General features: G+C 41.6%; 1 protein-coding gene across 7 annotated transcripts in view; it reads left to right on the plus strand.

Moving 5' to 3' along the window:
- RBFOX1 (RNA binding fox-1 homolog 1) overlaps positions 1–18,788 on the plus strand; it is a 991,812-nt gene that overhangs the window by 967,338 nt on the left and 5,686 nt on the right. For all 7 annotated transcript variants that reach the window (XM_073542794.1, XM_073542793.1, XM_073542798.1 and 4 more), the window contains one exon: positions 8,498–8,573. In XM_073542794.1, the coding sequence (XP_073398895.1) occupies positions 8,498–8,573 (76 nt within the window). The remainder of the gene's footprint in view (positions 1–8,497; positions 8,574–18,788) is intronic.

The raw sequence follows: 18,788 nt of genomic DNA on the forward strand, positions 1-18,788 counted from the left end.
GTATGTTAACATCACAGCACCAGCTAGTGTTGTTGTAGAGACATACCCCACCCCCCCTTTGTTTACCTGAAGCTACACAATCACGGTCAGCTCTGTAGATAACAAAACCAGGTAGATCCAGACTACAATCAGGGATGGTCTCATTCAACCAGGTCTCAATAAAACAAAGAGCAGCTGAATTGGCCATATCAGATCTCATGTTACAAAGTAAGTTCAGTTCCTCCATTTTGTTAGATAAGGAACGGACATTAGCCAAGTGGAGTGAAGGAAGAGCTGTTCTGAACCCTCTCCTCCAAAGGCGTGCCAGGACGCCTCCTCTCCTACCTCTCTTGCAGTACACCTCCACAGGTTTCACAGAAGTAATGGATTTTATGTGCTCAATTGTTGAATTAGCAATCATGCTCCAAGAAGGGAAGTCCATGAGAAATCCATGTGATGGGGGGTCACCGATGGGTGGATTTCTGGGCCAATGGCCGGAAACGCACTTTAAATGCTGCTGTCAGAGTTTGACAGCGGCATTTAATGAGTTAATATTAGCTGGTAGATTGCGATTCCACCCGCGTCTGTTCTAGGCACATGTCAGCTGTTCAAAACAGCTGGCATGTGTCGGGAAAGACGTGGACTTACTGCCGGAGCCCACATCAAAGAGAGGGAGTCTGACATCGGCGTAAATGTACGGCCGATGTTGGAAAGGAGCTAAAATGTTCTTGTTTTTTCAAATACTCTATAGTTGCTAAATATCTGATTACTTAGGGTCTTACACCCAGAGCAACAATGATCCCTAGAACATTGATCTGGATATCCGGCAGTTTCCTAGCTGTGGGCACAAATAAATAAAGTAGTGTTCATGAACTTCATTCATTGCTATAGGAGATACTGAGCTCAACACTAAGGATTCTTTGTGATTATCCGTGAACTGCATGAATTACCCATACATGGTACAAATGTTGCTATCATAAACTATTTTGCCGTTTTTATTGCTATTGTTCTCTAACGTGCCTTCATTCCACACAGACGCGCACAGAATTAGGACATTTTTGCACACCATTATGTCTGTCTAATCACCAAAATGGTTGCTCCAGAAACGAGACAGTTAGTAAAAGTAGATTGTTGGGTTCTTCAGTATAGTAAGATGGGACTTATGTAATGCCATTTAAAAGAGAAAAATACAGCAACACTTTTTTTTATTATTGACCAGCTTCTCATGTATTTCATTAAATCAATATTACATCATAAAAAAATAAGGAAGATAGCTTTATTGGCCAACTTGTAATTAACTGAATACTCATTAAGTAATATGGATAATCCATTCTATATCAGAATCATACTCAAAGGAATAGATTGCTTTATAATGTAGTATGACTATCCTATAATATTCATCATATAAATTCGATTTTGTACTTCTTGTTGTAGTAATTAACTCATTAATAACTAGCCCCATATGGGACTTAATAATCAGATACTATTACTATTATAGTGTGTATGTGTCTTTGCATTATAATATATTTATATATGTGTATATATAGATTATGTATATACAGTATATATATTTTTTTACTTATTTATTTTTTAAATTTGTGTCGCTGCATAAGGCCCCACTTTATGATGGGGAGATTTAACTTTTGAGTAAAGATAAATTATAGTGTAGTTTATGTATATTTTTTGTTGGCACTGATGTGTATTTATATATATATACACACACTGCTCAAAAAAATAAAGGGAACGCTAAAATACCACAACCTAGATATCTCTGAATGAAATATTCCAGCTGCAAATTTTTATTCATTGCATAGTGAAATGTGTTCAGAATAATAAAACATAACAATTATCAATGTAAGTCAAAATCAATATCCCATGGAGGTCTGGATTTGGAATGATACTCAAAATCAAAGTGGAAAATCAAGTTACAGGCTGATCCAACATCAGTAGATGTGCCTCATGACAAGGATCAGATTCTCAGTATTGTGTGTGGCCTCCACGTGCCTGTATGACTTCCCTACTGTACAACGCCTGGACATGCTCCTGATGAGGCTGCGGATGGTCTCCTGAGGGATCTCCTCCCAGACCTGGACTAAAGCATCTGCCAACTCCTGGATAGTCTGTGGTGCAACGGGATGTTGGTGGATGGAGCGAGACAAGATGTCAATTGGATTCAGGTCTGGGGAACGGGGGGGCCAGTCCATAGCTTCAATGCCTTCATCTTGCAGGAACTGCTGACACACTCCAGCAACATGAGGTCTGGCATTGTCATAGAATGAACCCAGGGCCAACCGCACCAACATATGGTCTCACAAGGGGTCTGAGGATCTCATCTCTGTACCTAATGGCAGTCAGACTGTTAGGGACGGCGGAATGCACTAAATATAAAATAATAGAAAGTGCGTTCGCCGCCCGGGGTCCACCGTACAGAGGTGTTGAACTGCTGCTATATAATGGCAGATGCACAATATGGTGGTATATCGCACACAGGTTGAACTTCACCCGGTGTGCACTGGGCGTACTCTGTTAACTTCACAGAGACGCCTTAGACATAAACATAAGTACTGAGCCTGTTGGACTCACAGGTCTCAGAGAAATGCATGCAAGGTATATTGTCACAGGAGCTGGGCCCAAGGCAGAGGGACAAAGTCCGTCTAGACCTACCGTGCATGTGGCATCGCTACTGCAGACGCCCACAGGTGCTGCAGATTGCAGCGTGGCAACTGACACAGCCGCTATGCGACGGTGCCCAGGAGGGGCGCACTGTCAGACGCTAGTTAGGTGATGATATGCACTGTGGCCTGTAGTGTGCCACTAACTACCTCTGACACTATGACTAAGTCCCTATCCAATCCTTAATGGAATAAAATTCTTGGACTTATGAGGAAGAAGTGTGATGTACTTCGAAACACGTTGGGAAATAAATGGTTAAACTCTCTACATAACCTGGATGTGATACTTTGTTAAGCAGCGCACATAAGTCCTAGAATTTTATTCCATTAAGGATTTATACTGGTGGTCACGGAGTGGACCTTTGGACGTGCAGCAAGCTGACAACAGATCTACATGCCTCAATCTCTCCTTGAAAGGGTGAGTAAATTTCTTTTATTTCTTCCAATATCTATCCGGATAAGACCCTATTGCGCTCTTTCTCTCCTATAATCTGTACATATTAAGTCCCTATCCACACACGTAATATCAGAGGGAGGGGAGTCTTAGGCCGGTTTCACATTAGCGCATTTTCAGCGCGCGCACGGCCGGGGGTAGCTCCGCCCCCGAGCCGGCTCTCTGCCCGGCGTGCCCGCCCCTTCCTTGTAGCGCCGCCTCCTAGCGGACAGCGGCGCCTGCGATCGGCGCACCCTATCTTTAGCATAGGGTGCGCCGATCGTGCGCAGGCCGTGCGCTAGTTGCGCTTTGACCTGCGCTGCGCACTTTTGACGGTGCGCCGTGCGCGCCAAAATCCGAAAAGTTTGATTTTGGCGCGCACGGCGCACCGTCAAAAGTGCGCAGCGCAGGTCAAAGCGCAACTAGCGCACAGCCTGCGCACGATCGGCGCACCCTATGCTAAAGATAGGGTGCGCCGATCGCAGGCGCCGCTGTCCGCTAGGAGGCGGCGCTACAAGGAAGGGGCGGGCACGCCGGGCAGAGAGCCGGCTCGGGGGCGGAGCTACCCCCGGCCGTGCGCGCGCTGAAAATGCGCTAATGTGAAACCGGCCTTAATGAGTCATTCGCAGGTTCATGCATCCATCATCATTCACACATGTAGCAAGTAGAGTCTATACGAGCACATGGCCGAGCGGCCATGCAGACCTTTTATAGTCGTGCAGTTCCGGGACCTTCCAGATCTCTGAGATGGACCAATGAGATCAGGAGAAGGACCTGAGCATGTGATTCCTGATCTCCAATGGGAGATTGTCTCATGAGCATGCCCAGTAGTGCGATGAGGGGACTTAGCCTCTGGAGCGTTTTTCTGCAAAGCAGCCTGCATTGCTATTGCTGACCAAAGGTGGCAGCAACAGCCAGACTCACTGAACTGCTCTGGGCAGAGCATCTGGGATGCTGAGACTGCTGAGCAATCTCCTTTGTGGTCGATAGACAATGAGAGACCACAGAATGTGAGGCTCTGGATTCCTGCTGAGCTGCTGCAGGAACCCGACACCTAACACAGACGACCTCTGGTGAGCACATGGAGAGCTGTGTGGCCCTCCAAAGAAAAGCCACCACACACCATTACTGACCCACTGCCAAACCTGTCATGCTGAAGGATGTTGCAGGCAGCAGATTGCTCTCCACGGCGTCTCCAGACTCTGTCATGTCTGTCACATGTGCTCAGTGTGAACCTGCTTTCATCTGTGAAGAGCACAGGACGCCAGTGGCAAATTTGCCATTCTGGTGTTCTTGTTATGAGTTCATTTTCCCCTTCACCATTGAGGTCTGATGAACTCCCTCTTCTGGTGAAGGAAGGTAGTGAGGCTGATTACCAAGCACCTGAGCTGGGAGAGGATGACTGGGCAACGGGGATCTCTGACTGGATATAAGGCAGCCGACGCCCTGCCTCGCTGGTGATTTCTCTGTGGAATTCTAGGAGACCAGTCTGATTCTTGCTCCTCAAAAGCTAAGTTTTCTGCTTTGCCTTTTTGCATTTGTGTTTTGGTTTTAGTTTGCCTTGCTTTTCTGGATTCTGCCATTCCCTGCTGGGGTGAGCTGAATTCCTTTTTTGTCGGTTTGCTCTGTCTTCAGAAAATACCTGAGTACTGACATAGTCTTTTTGAAGCCTAGCGTCTTCAGGGCCTTTTTCCCAGTCAGTCTGTTGGCTCTTATGTTGATAGGGTTAGTCGCGGATTGCAGACAGCAGCTTTCCTATCCTGTCCTATCTAGTTAGCTTGGGCCCCATCATTTGCTCAGTCTATCTTTCTATCTGTGTTAGTGTTTTTTCTTCTTGCTTCACCGTCATTATTTGTTGGGGGGCTGCCTATTGCTTTGGGGTCTTCTCTGGGGCAGTTTAGATTTCCCTTTCTGTCTTTAGGCTAGGCAGTTCTCCAGCTGTGATCGAGGGGTCTAGGGCATCATAGGAACCCCCCACGGCTACTGCTAGTTGTTGTTGATAGGTTCAGGGGTCTGCAATCCGATAGCTGCCAACTTCTCTGGTTTTCTGGACTTTGCTAGTTTTTCTGTTTTTGCCTCCTATGGTGACTCATTCATAACAGTTCTGTGGCAAATGCTAAGCGACCTGCATGGTGTTGGCCTGTGAACACAACCCCCATCAGTGGACTTGGGCCCTCAGACCATCCTCATGCAGTCGGTTTCTAACTGTTTGTGCAGACACATGCACATTTGTGGCCTGCTGGAGGTCATTTTGCAGGGCTATGGCAGTGCTCCTCCTGTTCCTCCTTGCACAAAGGTGGAGGTAGCGGTCCTGTTGCTGGGTTGTTGCCCTGCTACTGCCCTCCACATCTCCTGGTGTACTGGCCTGTCTCCTGGTAGCGCCTCCAGCCTCTGGACACTACACTGACAGACACTGAAAACCTTGCGACAGCTCGCATTGATGTGACATCCTGGATGAGCTGCACTAACTGAGCCACTTATGTGGGTTGTAGAGTACATCTCATGCTGCTACAAGTGTGAAAGCACAACCAACATTCAAAAGTGATCAAAACATCAGCCAGAAAGCATTGGTACTGAGATGTGGTCTGTGGTCCCCACCTGCAGAACCACTCCTTTATTGAGGGTGTCTTGATAATTGCCAATAATTTCCATCTGTTGTATGTTCCATTTGCACAACAGCATGTGAAATTGATTGTCAATCAGTGTTGCTTCCTAAGTGGACAGTTTGATTTCGCAAAAGTTTGATTTACGTGGAGTTATATTCTGTTGCTTAAGTGTTCCCTTTATTTTTTGAGAAGGATTTTTATTTTGTTGCTCTCTTCTTCATTTAGTTTTTTTTTCAAAATCAGGCTTCTATAAAAATAACCCAATAATTTAAATTCTCCACATTAATAAAAATGTATGGATATACCTAAGGGTGTCTTATTGTGTATATATATATATATATATATATATATATATATAATACTCTCTCGTTCAAAAGTTTGGGGTCACCCAGAAAATTTTGTGTTTTCCATGAAAACTCATACTTTTATTAATCAAATGAGTTGCCAAATGAATTTAAAATCTAGTCCAGACATTGACAAGGTTTGAAAGACAGATTTTTATTTGAAATAATAATTTTCTCCTTCAAACTTTGCTTTCGTCAAAGAATGCTCCCTTTGCAGCAATTACAGAATTGCAGACCTTTGACATTCTAGCAGTTATTTTGCTGAGGTAATCTGGAGAAATTTCACCCCATGCTTCCAGAATCCCCTCCCAGAAATTGGTTTGATGGGCACTTTTTGCGTACCATACAGTCAAGCTGCTCCCACAACAGCTCAATGGGGTTGAGAGCTGGTGACTGCGCTGGCCACTCCATTACAGATAGAATACCAGCTGCCTGCTTCTACCCTAAATAGTTCTTGCATTATTTGAAGGTGTGCTTTGGGTCATTGTCCTGTTGTAGGATGAAATTGGCTCCAATCAAGCGCTTTCCACAGGGTATAGCATGGCAAAATGGAGTGATAGCCTTCAAAATACTATTTACCTTGTACAAATCTCCCACTTTACCAGCACCAGAGCAACCCCAGACCATCACATTACATCCACTATGCTTGACAGATGCATCAGGCACTCTTCCAGCATCTTTGCAGTTGTACTGCGTCTCACAAATGTTCTTCTGTGTGATCCAAACACCTCAATCTCGTCTGTCCATAACACTTTTTACCAATCTTCCTCTGTCCAATGTCTGTGTTCTTTTGCCCATATTAATCTTTATCTTTTATTATCTAGTCTCAGATATGGCTTTTTCTTTGCCACTCTGCCCTGAAGGCCAGCATCCCGGAGTCGCCTCTTCACTGTAGACGTTGACACTGGCATTTTACATGTACTATTTAATGAAGCTGCCAGTTGAGGACCTGTGAGGCGTCGATTTCTCAAACTACAGACTCTAATGTATGTGTCTTGTTGCTCAGTTGTGCAGCGGGGCCTCCCACTTCTCTTTCTACTCTGGTTAGAGCCTATTTTTGCTCGCATCTGAAGGGAGTAGTACACACCATTGTAGGAAATCTTCAGTATCTTGGCAATTTCTCACATGAAATAGCCTTCATTTCTTAGATCAAGAATAGACTGTCGAGTTGCACATGAAATTTATTTTTTTCTGGCTATTTTGAGAGTTTAATGGAACCAACAAATGTAATGCTCCAGATTCTCAAATAGCTCAAAGGAAGGTCAGGTTTATAGCTTCTCTAATCAGCCAAACTGTTTTCAGCTGTGCTAACATACTTGCACAAGGGTTTTCAAGGGTATTCTAACCATGCATTAGCTTTCTTTCACAGTTAGCAAACACGAAGTACCATAAGAACACTGGAGTGATGGTTGTTGGAAATGGGCCACTATACACCGATGAAGATATTGCATTACAAACCAGATGTTGGCAAATAGAATAGTCACTTTAATGTTAGCTTCATTGGAAAAAACTGCATTTCTTTAAAAAATAAGGAAATTTCTAAGTGACCCTAAACTTTTGAGCGGTAGTGTATATGTTATATTTATTGTTATATATATTATATTATATATTATACATTATGTATATATATATTATAAATTATATATATATATAAACAAAAACATCCTTCTCATCACTCAAGGGGGGGTGGTCTATATATATATATATATATATATATATATATATATACAGAGAGAGAGAAAGAGAAATGTTTATATATATATATATATATAATAAACAAAGGCACGTTTTGGACGTATATTTTGTTTTGTTCAATTCAACTATTTTTGTTTTACAACTTAAAAATGATCCAATACCAGAACATTTTCTTTTTCTTTTCCACTGTATTTGCAGTATCTTTTACTTTAAGAACTCTTTTCCATATTGTATTGTATAGACAGTTTAGTGAGATGCACTTATAAGCTTTTACAATATTGACTGCAAGATTGGAGAATGAAAGGACGTTTTAGTAATTGGACATCTTCCAAGAACAGTATCTTGGCTAATATTTATCAATGTCCTGAGCTGGATTACCTGTTGTACTTCAGTATACAGAGGAGTGTGATTACTTCTCTACACTCATTTAAAGTGTTGGCTTCAGTTCAAAATTTACAGGTCTAGCTTCCAAGGTAAAACATCTGGTCTATATGTCCTAAATGATATCATTTGTGAACGGTTTCAGTGTTGTATCAGAATGATTTATGGTCTGAATACAATGTAGAGAGGTGGATAGGCACAATCTATTTTTGATTCATACACCTTAAATTTATATATTTATTTAATGTAAAGTTCAAAGTAACTTTAGACTGTTTTTTGCAGTAAAAAAGAGCAAATTTTGATAAAGAAAGTTAAATGGCTGCATTCTGTTTTTATTCATAATAATGCTCCTTGTTGAGTCTCATATATTCATGTTTATGTTTTCAGTTACGGACGAGTTTATGCTGCCGACCCCTACCACCACACACTTGCTCCAGCAGCCACCTACGGCGTTGGTACCGTGGTAAGCTTTTATTATTATTTTAATTTTCCTTTCATCATATATTGAATGTTATTTTTTTCCATAGTGGTAAGGTGAAAGCATATTATTTCTTTTTGTGCACATATACGGTGTGTGTAATATTATCGTTCTTTGTTGGTTTTTTGAAGTATTCTTCAGACTACTTTTTCATTTAGACAACTAGGAACGAATTCTGAAATTTTCAATCATATTAAAATATGAACTAGGACAAGCCCTGATGAGAATATGTAATTTTTTATTCAGTTTTTCATCCAGAAGAAAGCAGTTAATGTTTTATCAGTTTCCTATGTCAATAATAGCAATAGATCTGTTAAAATAGGTGACTTATGGAAAGGGTACGTATGACATCCATGTTTTAACAATCCCATTAAATTTATTGGATAAGTGACTTATGTATAGGGTATGTATGACCTCCATGTTTTAACAATCCCATTAAATTTATTGGATAAGCAAAAGATAAAGATAGTTTATGCAGCGTTTTTTTTTACACGCAAACCATTGGTCTATGTACAAAAGCTCCACCCACGGCCGCACCTCCTCCAGTCAGCTCTGCCTCCGTCGGCATGCCGCATGAATACCCTATTTTTAACATTAGGTATGCAGGCCTTGCCGATGTATGCAGATGCCTCTGTATGCATAGTTTTGATGGTGTGGCGACCACACTAAAATGCAACATGTTGCATTCGGCGCAGGTCACCGCACCATTAAAACGATGCATGCGGAGGCATCCACATACATCGGCATGGCCTGCGCACCTAATGCTAAAGATAGGGTACGCAGGCCGCATGCCGATGGAGGCAGAGCTGACTGGAAGAGGTACGACCGTGGGTGGAGCTTCACATAGCCCTCTGCAATTCCTACATGAGCTAGTGTGAAACTAGCCTAAGGCAATTATCATAACTATCAACTATCATAAGGCATATCAAATGCAAGGTTGCCTTTAGAGATTTTATTAACATTCAAATAACGTTCAAATTTCTATCTTTTACATAATATATAAACTAAAATAAACTAATATATATATATACCAATAATATACCAATATACACTTTAAATATTTATTAAACTATCCTAGGGAAATTTTCTGACTCTTGTTTCATTTAGGTACTTATACAAGATGATTGACAACATTTTAGGATGAGCTTCTTCACAAAACCACCCCTTTAACTAAGATAGTTGGTGAAAAAAATCCATATGTGTTACATACTTACATGGACTTAGGCCTGCTTCACACTTGCTTTTTTTTGCAGCGCGTTTTTCCCGCAAAAAAACGCATTGAAAAACGCATACAAAAGCATACAACTGCTGCGTTTTTTTCAAGCATTTTTATGAGCATGCATGAAAAAAGCGCAGCGTTTTTATGCGTTTGTATGTGTTTTTAGTGCATTTTTACCGCGTTTGCGTTTTTTTCCAACATTAGGTGGCCCCTCACACTAACCCAAACCATGACTTTACTAACCCTAACCCTGACCCTAACCCTAACCCTAACCCTAACCCTGACCCTAACCCTAACCCTAACCCTAACCCTTAACCAAACCATACTTAACCCTAACCCTGACCCTAACCCTTAACCAAACCATACTTAACCCTAACCCAAACCCTAACTAACCTTAACCCTAACCCTAACCCTGACCCTAACCCTAACCCTAACCCTGACCCTAACCCTAACCCTAACCCTTAACCAAACCATACTTAACCCTAACCCTGACCCTAAACCTTAACCAAACCATACTTAACCCTAACCCAAACCCTTACTAACCTTAACCCTAACCCTAACCCTGACCCTAACCCTAACCCTAACCCTAACCCTGACCCTAACCCTTAACCAAACCATACTTAACCCTAACCCTGACCCTAACCCTGACCCTAACCCTTAACCAAACCATACTTAACCCTAACCCAAACCCTAACTAACCTTAACCCTAACCCTGACCCTAACCCTAACCCTAACCCTGACCCTAACCCTAACCCTAACCCTAACCCTTAACCAAACCATACTTAACCCTAACCCTGACCCTAAACCTTAACCAAACCATACTTAACCCTAACCCAAACCCTAACTAACCTTAACCCTAACCCTAACCCTGACCCTAACCCTAACCCTGACCCTAACCCTTAACCAAACCATACTTAACCCTAACCCTGACCCTAACCCTGACCCTAACCCTTAACCAAACCATACTTAACCCTAACCCTGACCCTAACCCTAACCCTAACCCTGACCCTAACCCTAACCCTAACCCTAACCCTGACCCTAACCCTTAACCAAACCATACTTAACCCTAACCCTGACCCTAACCCTGACCCTAACCCTTAACCAAACCATACTTAACCCTAACCCTGACCCTAACCCTGACCCTAACCCTTAACCAAACCATACTTAACCCTAACCCTAACCCTAACCCTGACCCTAACCCTAACCCTAACCCTTAACCAAACCATACTTAACCCTAACCCTGACCCTAACCCTTAACCAAACCATACTTAACCCTAACCCTAACCCTGACCCTAACCCTAACCCTAACCCTGACCCTAACCCTTAACCAAACCATACTTAACCCTAACCCTGACCCTAACCCTGACCCTAACCCTAACCCTAACCCTAACCCTGACCCTAACCCTTAACCAAACCATAATTAACCCTAACCCTGACCCTAACCCTAACCCTAACCCTGACCCTAACCCTTAACCAAACCATACTTAACCCTAACCCTGACCCTAACCCTAACCCTAACCCTGACCCTGACCCTAACCCTAAACCCCCTTAACTAACCCTAACTTTACCCAAACCCCTAAATTCCATTGTCTAAACTAATGGTAAAAAAAAAAACGCATGTGCAAAAAAACGCATACATAAGCATGCCAATGCGCACATATGCTCACCATAGACTTATAATGGGTGTCTTGCTGTAAAAAAACGCATTGCGCACGCATGCGTTTTTTTGAGGCAAATCGGACGCACAAAAAATGCAACAAGTTGCATTTTGTGCGCCCGAGCGCATACCGCAAAAAAACGCATGCGCGGTAAAACGCGTACAAACGCATGTGTATGCGCACATAAGCGCATCCCATGCAAAGTATAGGAAAAAAAAACGCATGCGCTATTTAGCGCTAAATTACCGCGAAAAAAAACGCAAATGTGAAACCAGCCTAACATAATGCTACTAATAGATCTTAGTAATTAATAAGTTGAACACATCACCAGGCTTCTTACTTAACTATTGCCTGATTATCAAGGTACTTCATCAATACGTACTAGTTTGAAACAGCATACTCAAGCAGTAGAGGATCACAGGCTGCAAAACAGATCAGATAGAATTGATACTTTTGCCTTCAGAAGGCAGTAAAATATTATAGTCTTTTTTCTCCAAAAACTGTCCTAAAAGCAAAAGTGATGCAAATTCTTATACTTCCATGAAATGTATTATCTTCAAAGGCAAAAGCAAGTGTGTTCTACCTTAAATTGGGTATAAACCAGTTAAAGTAGTAGATTAAGAAATTTAAAAGACAGCATTGGTGATTCTTCTAAGTTTTTCAAATTTGTTACACATTTCCTGAAAAAATTTGATTTGACTGCCATTATCTTGGATTCTTAGGGTCAGGATGAAATTAGTAAAAAAAAAATAATATAACCCCTCTTTCTTGACCCTTCCCATGCCTGCCCTTCTACCACCCATTGGCTCATATGTCTTCTGTCTTCTACCTTCTATCTTCTCTTTCCATTTGTTTGATGCTGCTGTTCTTCACTAAGCCCCAAAGCATCATATGGGGTCTAGCACACATTAATAACATATGTTGTGCGACTCACAGTTACATTGATATGATATTCTAGGATGTATTAATAGAAGCATACAGTCTAGATCACGTGAAGTCATTATTTCCCTCTACTCCTCTTTGGTCAGACCTCATCTGGAATATTGTGTCCAGTTTGGGGCACCACATTTTAAAAAAGACATCAACAAACTCGAGCAAGTTCAGAAAAGAGCGACCAGAATGGTGACCGGTCTGCAAACCCTCTCTTATGAGGAAAGGTTGCAGGATTTGGGAATGTTTAGTTTGCAAAAGAGGAGACTTAATAGCTGTCTACAAATATCTAAAAGGCTGTCACATTGTAGAAGGATCATCTTTATTCTCATTTACACAAGGAAAGACAAGAAGCAATGGGATGAAACTGAATGGGAGGAGACAGATTAGATATTAGAAAAAACTTTTTGACAGTTAAAGTGATCAATGAGTGGAACAGGCTGCCACAAGAAGTGGTGAGTTCTCCTTCAATGGAAGTCTTCAAACAGAGGCTGGACAGACATCTGACTGGGATGATTTAGCGAATCCTGCTTTGAGCAGGGGGTTGGACCAGATGGCCCAGGAGGTCCCTTCCAACTCTACGATTCTATGATTCTATGACAAGCATCATTAGTGTCAATGACTCACATGATGGCGTGGTACCTAGTGAAGGATGGCAGCATCAAAGCTCAAAAAGAGACTAAGATAGAAGGTGGAAGACAGAACACAGGAAAGAAACGATTGATGAGCTAATGGGTAAAGTAGTGGTGGCAAGAATGGAATAGAGAGGGCAAAGGCAAGATGTGTATAAATGTGATGTTTCTAATGTGTTCCCAGAGAATTCGGTTTACACAGAATTTATTTGATTGAAATCAAATTTCCAGGACGATTTCAAGATAAATACAAATTTTAGCAGTCTTGCTCATCTCTCTTTCTGATATATCTATTTTAGTAAATACTTACCATATGTTCTATATTAAATAGTGCTTCTTGGCCATCTGCGTTATGCCATTCCTTAATTATCCCTCCAAAAAATGTATGAGTAAATTGATAATTGGGTATTAACAGCTCAAGGTGCATATCAGCAACATTGTTAGCATCAAATTTGTACTACCTGGGTGAAATTGTGTAGCGATATATCTTCAACTGGTGTCAGCCACTTGAAAATTTACACATCAATTTCTAAGAGGCAAACAGGAAGACCAACCCAATATAGAGTTCTAAAAAACATGGTCCAGAATTGGTTATTTAGGAGATCTAAAACCATTTACTAAAGCAAAGCAGTTATTTTACCCAATACTTTCAAATTTTAATCTGTCAAAGGGCTGATTTTAAAGACTAAAAAAATAGTTGCCCTGATGATATGGTGATTAATGTTGTGCTAGCTCCTGAGGCACAAACCAAACACGTGCTATGAACAAAGAAACTGGCCACATTTTCCATACATTTTCAGAGTTTTACAGATTCAGTAATACATTGCTAGGTCAAAAGTGTTTTTACTTTGATTTTTTGCTTTGACTTTTAAAGCAAAGGAGTGGTCCAAGTGGAGAACTTGCTTTACTGCATCTATAAGGCATATAATAGAGTATGTTTATAAGACAACTCCTATAATATAACATCCAGTGTTCAAGGAAAACTCACAATTGATTGGTAAACATGTATATACAGTGGGTACGGAAAGTATTCAGACCGCTTTAAATTTTTCAGTCTTTAATTGCAGACATTTGGCAAATTCAAAAAACTTCATTTTTTCTCACCAATGTACACTCTGCACCCCATCTTGACTGAAAAAGAAGCAGAAATGTAGAATTTTTTGCAAATTTATTAAAAAAGAAAAACCTGAAATATCACATGGTCATAAGTATTCAGACCCTTTGCTCAGACAGTCATATTTAAGTCACATGCTGTCCATTTCTTTGTGATCCTCCTTGAGATGGTTCTACTCCTTCATTGTAGTCCAGCTGTGTTTAATTAAACTGATAAGACTTGATTTGTAAAGGCACACACCTGTCAATATAAGACCTCACAGCTCACAGTGCATGTCAGACCAAATGAGGATCATGAGGTCAAAGGAACTGGTCAAGGAGCACAGAGACAGAATTGTGGTAAGGCACAGATCTGGCCAAGGTTACAAAAGAATTTATGTAGTACTCAAGGTTCCTAAAAGCACAGTGGACTCCATAATCCCTAAATGGAAGGAGCTTGGAACTACCAGAAGTCTTCATAGACCTGGCCGTCCAGCCAAACTGAGCAATTGTGGGAGAAGAACCTTGGTGAGAGAGGTAAAGAACCCCATGATCACTGTGGCTGAGCTCCACAGGTGCAGTAGGGAGATGGGAGAAAGTTCGACAAAGTCAACTATCACTGCAGCCCTCCACCAGTCGGGCCTTTATGGCAAAGTGGCCTGACAGAAGCCTCTCCTCAGTGCCAGACATATGAAAGCCTGCATAGAGTTTGATAAAAAACACATGAAGGACTCCCAGACTTTGAGAAATAAGATTCTCTGGTCTAATGAGATGAAAATAGAACTTTTTGGTGATAATTAGAGTTGAGCGATACCGTCCGATACTTCAAAGTATCGTATCGGATGGTATCGGCCGATCTTTAAAAAAAGTATCGGTATCGCCGATTCCGATACCGGAAGTCCCATTCAAGTCTATGGGACTTCCGGTATTGGAATAAGAAAAACCCTTTCCTGCCCTTGTACAGCCTCTCTGGGGTCTGTACGGGCCTTTCGGGGGGCTGTGCCGGCCTGCCAGGGGGTCTGTGCAGGCTCCGGTGGTCTGTGCCGGCCTGCCGGTGGTCTGTGCAGGCTCCGGGGGGCTGTGCCGGCCTGCCGGGGGGCTGTGCCGGCCTGCCGGGGGGCTGTGCAGGCTCCGGGGGGCTGTGCCGGCCTGCCGGGGGGCTGTGCCGGCCTGCCGGGGGGCTGTGCCGGCCTGCCGGTGGTCTGTGCAGGCTCCGGGGGTCTGTGCAGGCATCGTCCGATGGGACTACAAGTCCCATCGGGCGATGCCTGCTACCATGACAGTGATTGACACATTAGCCAATGATGGGACAGTAGTAGTCCCATCATCCGGCTAATGTGTTAAATGTAAAAAAAAAAAAAAAAAAAAAAAATTACATGCTACATACATACAACATGCATACTACATACATGCTACATTCATACTACATACTACATACATGCTACATTCATACTACATAAATACTACATGCAACATACATACTACATATATACTACATGCATGCTACATACATACTGCATGCTACATACATACCACATATATACTACATACATACTACATCCATGCTACATGCATGCTACATACATAACACATATATACTACATGCATGCTACATACATACTACATGCTACATACTACATATATACTACATGCATGCTACATACTACATGCTACATACATACTACATATATACTACATGCATGCTACATACATACTGCATGCTACATGCATGCTACATACATACTACATACATACTACATGATACATACATACTACATACATACTACATGCATGCTACATGCATGCTACATACCACATACATAACACATATATACTACATGCATGCTACATACATACTACATGCTACATACATACCATATACATACTACATGCATGCTACATACATACTACATGCATGCTACATACATACTACATGCTACATACATACTACATATATACTACATGCATGCTACATACATACTACATGCTACATACATACTACATATATACTACATGCATGCTACATACATACTACATGCTACATACATACTACATATATACTACATGCATGCTACATACTACATGCTACATACATACTACATATATACTACATGCATGCTACATACATACTACATGCATGCTACATACATACTACATGCTACATACATACCACATACATACTACATATATACTACATGCATGCTACATACATACTGCATGCTACATGCATGCTGCATACATACTACATACATACTACATGCTACATACATACCACATATATACTACATACATACAATACATTCATACAATACATACATAGACATACAGTACATATAACATAGAGTAACATACTTACCAATACTTGTCACATTGTTCCCCGAAGCCATTGTCTTTTCCGGAATAAATATTAACATAACAAACCACAAAAATACTCACCCACGATCCGAAGCAGTCCACGAGTGTGTCCCACGACGATCTTGGGTAGAGAACTGCAGCATCAGATGATGCTGCCGTTCTCTACGGGCTGCAGGAATCCAATGACGGAAGGTAGGTATCCTTCCGCACTGTATTCCTCCGCCACTTAAAAAAAAAAAGTCCCTAGTCTCACTTTATGCCATTGCTGTGTGGGAATTTCCCACGCAGCAATGGCATAAAGTGAGACTAGGGACTTTTTTTTTTTTAAGTGGCGGAGGAATAAAGTGCGGAAGGATACCTACCTTCCGTCATTGGATTCCTGCAGCCCGTAGAGAACGGCAGCATCATCTGATGCTGCAGTTCTCTACCCAAGATCGTCGTGGGACACACTCGTGGACTGCTTCGGATCGTGGGTGAGTATTTTTGTGGTTTGTTATGTTAATATTTATTCCGGAAAAGACAATGGCTTCGGGGAACAATGTGACAAGTATTGGTAAGTATGTTACTCTATGTTATATGTACTGTATGTCTATGTATGTATTGTATGAATGTATTGTATGTAGTATGTATGTAGTATATATGTGGTATGTATGTAGCATGTAGTATGTATGTAGCATGCAGTATGTATGTAACATGCATGTAGTATATATGTAGTATGTATGTAGCATGCATGTAGTATATATGTAGCATGTATGTAGTATGTATGTGGTATGTATGTAGCATGTAGTATGTATGTAGCATGCAGTATGTATGTAACATGCATGTAGTATATATGTAGTATGTATGTAGCATGCATGTAGTATATATGTAGCATGTATGTAGTATGTATGTGGTATGTATGTAGCATGTAGTATGTATGTAGCATGCATGTAGTATATATGTAGTATGTATGTAGCATGTAGTATGTATGTAGTATGTATGTAGTATGTATGTGGTATGTATGTAGCATGTAGTATGTATGTAGCATGCATGTAGTATATATGTAGTATGTAGTATGTATGTAGTATGTATGTGGTATGTATGTAGCATGTAGTATGTATGTAGCATGCATGTAGCATGCATGTAGTATGTATGTAGCATGCATGTAGTATGTATGTAGCATGCATGTAGTATGTATGTAGTATGTATGTAGCATGCAGTATGTATGTAGCATGTATGTAGTATGTATGTAGTATATATGTAGTATGTATGTAGCATGTAGTATGTATGTAGCATGCATGTAGTATATATGTAGTATGTAGTATGTATGTAGTATGTATGTGGTATGTATGTAGCATGTAGTATGTATGTAGCATGCATGTAGCATGCATGTAGTATGTATGTAGCATGCATGTAGTATGTATGTAGCATGCATGTAGTATGTATGTAGTATGTATGTAGTATGTATGTAGCATGCAGTATGTATGTAGCATGTATGTAGTATGTATGTAGTATATATGTAGTATGTATGTAGCATGTAGTATGTATGTAGCATGCATGTAGTATATATGTAGTATGTATGTAGCATGCATATAGTATGTATGTAGTATGTATGTAGTATGTATGTAGCATGCAGTATGTATGTAGCATGTATGTAGCATGCATGTAGTATATATGTAGTATGTATGTAGCATGTAGTATGTATGTAGCATGCATGTAGTATGTATGTAGTATTTTTTTTTTTTTTTTTTTTTTTAACATTTAACACATTAGCCGGATGATGGGACTACTACTGTCCCATCATTGGCTAATGTGTCAATCACTGTCATGGTAGCAGGCATCGCCCGATGGGACTTGTAGTCCCATCGGACGATGCTTGCACAGACCCCCGGACATCAGCACAGCCCCCCGGCAGGCCGGCACAGCCCCCCGGCAGGCCGGTACAGACCCCCACAGGGTGCACAGACCACCGGCAGACCGGCACAGCCCCCCGGCAGGCCGGTACAGACCCCGGGCAGTCCACACAGCCCCCCGGCAGGCCGGCACAGCCCCCCGGCAGGCCGGCAGAGACCCCCGGAAGGCCCGAAATGACGGCGCATCATGATGCGCACACACCGCGCATCATGATGACGTCAGGCCATCAATCAACTGAACTTCCGATTCCGATGCCGAATTCCGATATTGAAAAAATATCGGAAGTCGGTATCGGAATTCCGATACAGCAAGTATCGGCCGATACCCGATACTTGCGGTATCGGAATGCTCAACACTAGTGATAATGCTAAGCGGTATGTGTGGAGAAAACCAGACACTTCTCATCACCTGCCCAATACAA

The sequence above is a fragment of the Dendrobates tinctorius genome, unplaced genomic scaffold (assembly GCF_039654945.1).
Source record: "Dendrobates tinctorius isolate UK_male_01 unplaced genomic scaffold, ASM3965494v1 ptg000129l, whole genome shotgun sequence".
Classification (NCBI taxonomy): domain Eukaryota; kingdom Metazoa; phylum Chordata; class Amphibia; order Anura; family Dendrobatidae; genus Dendrobates; species Dendrobates tinctorius.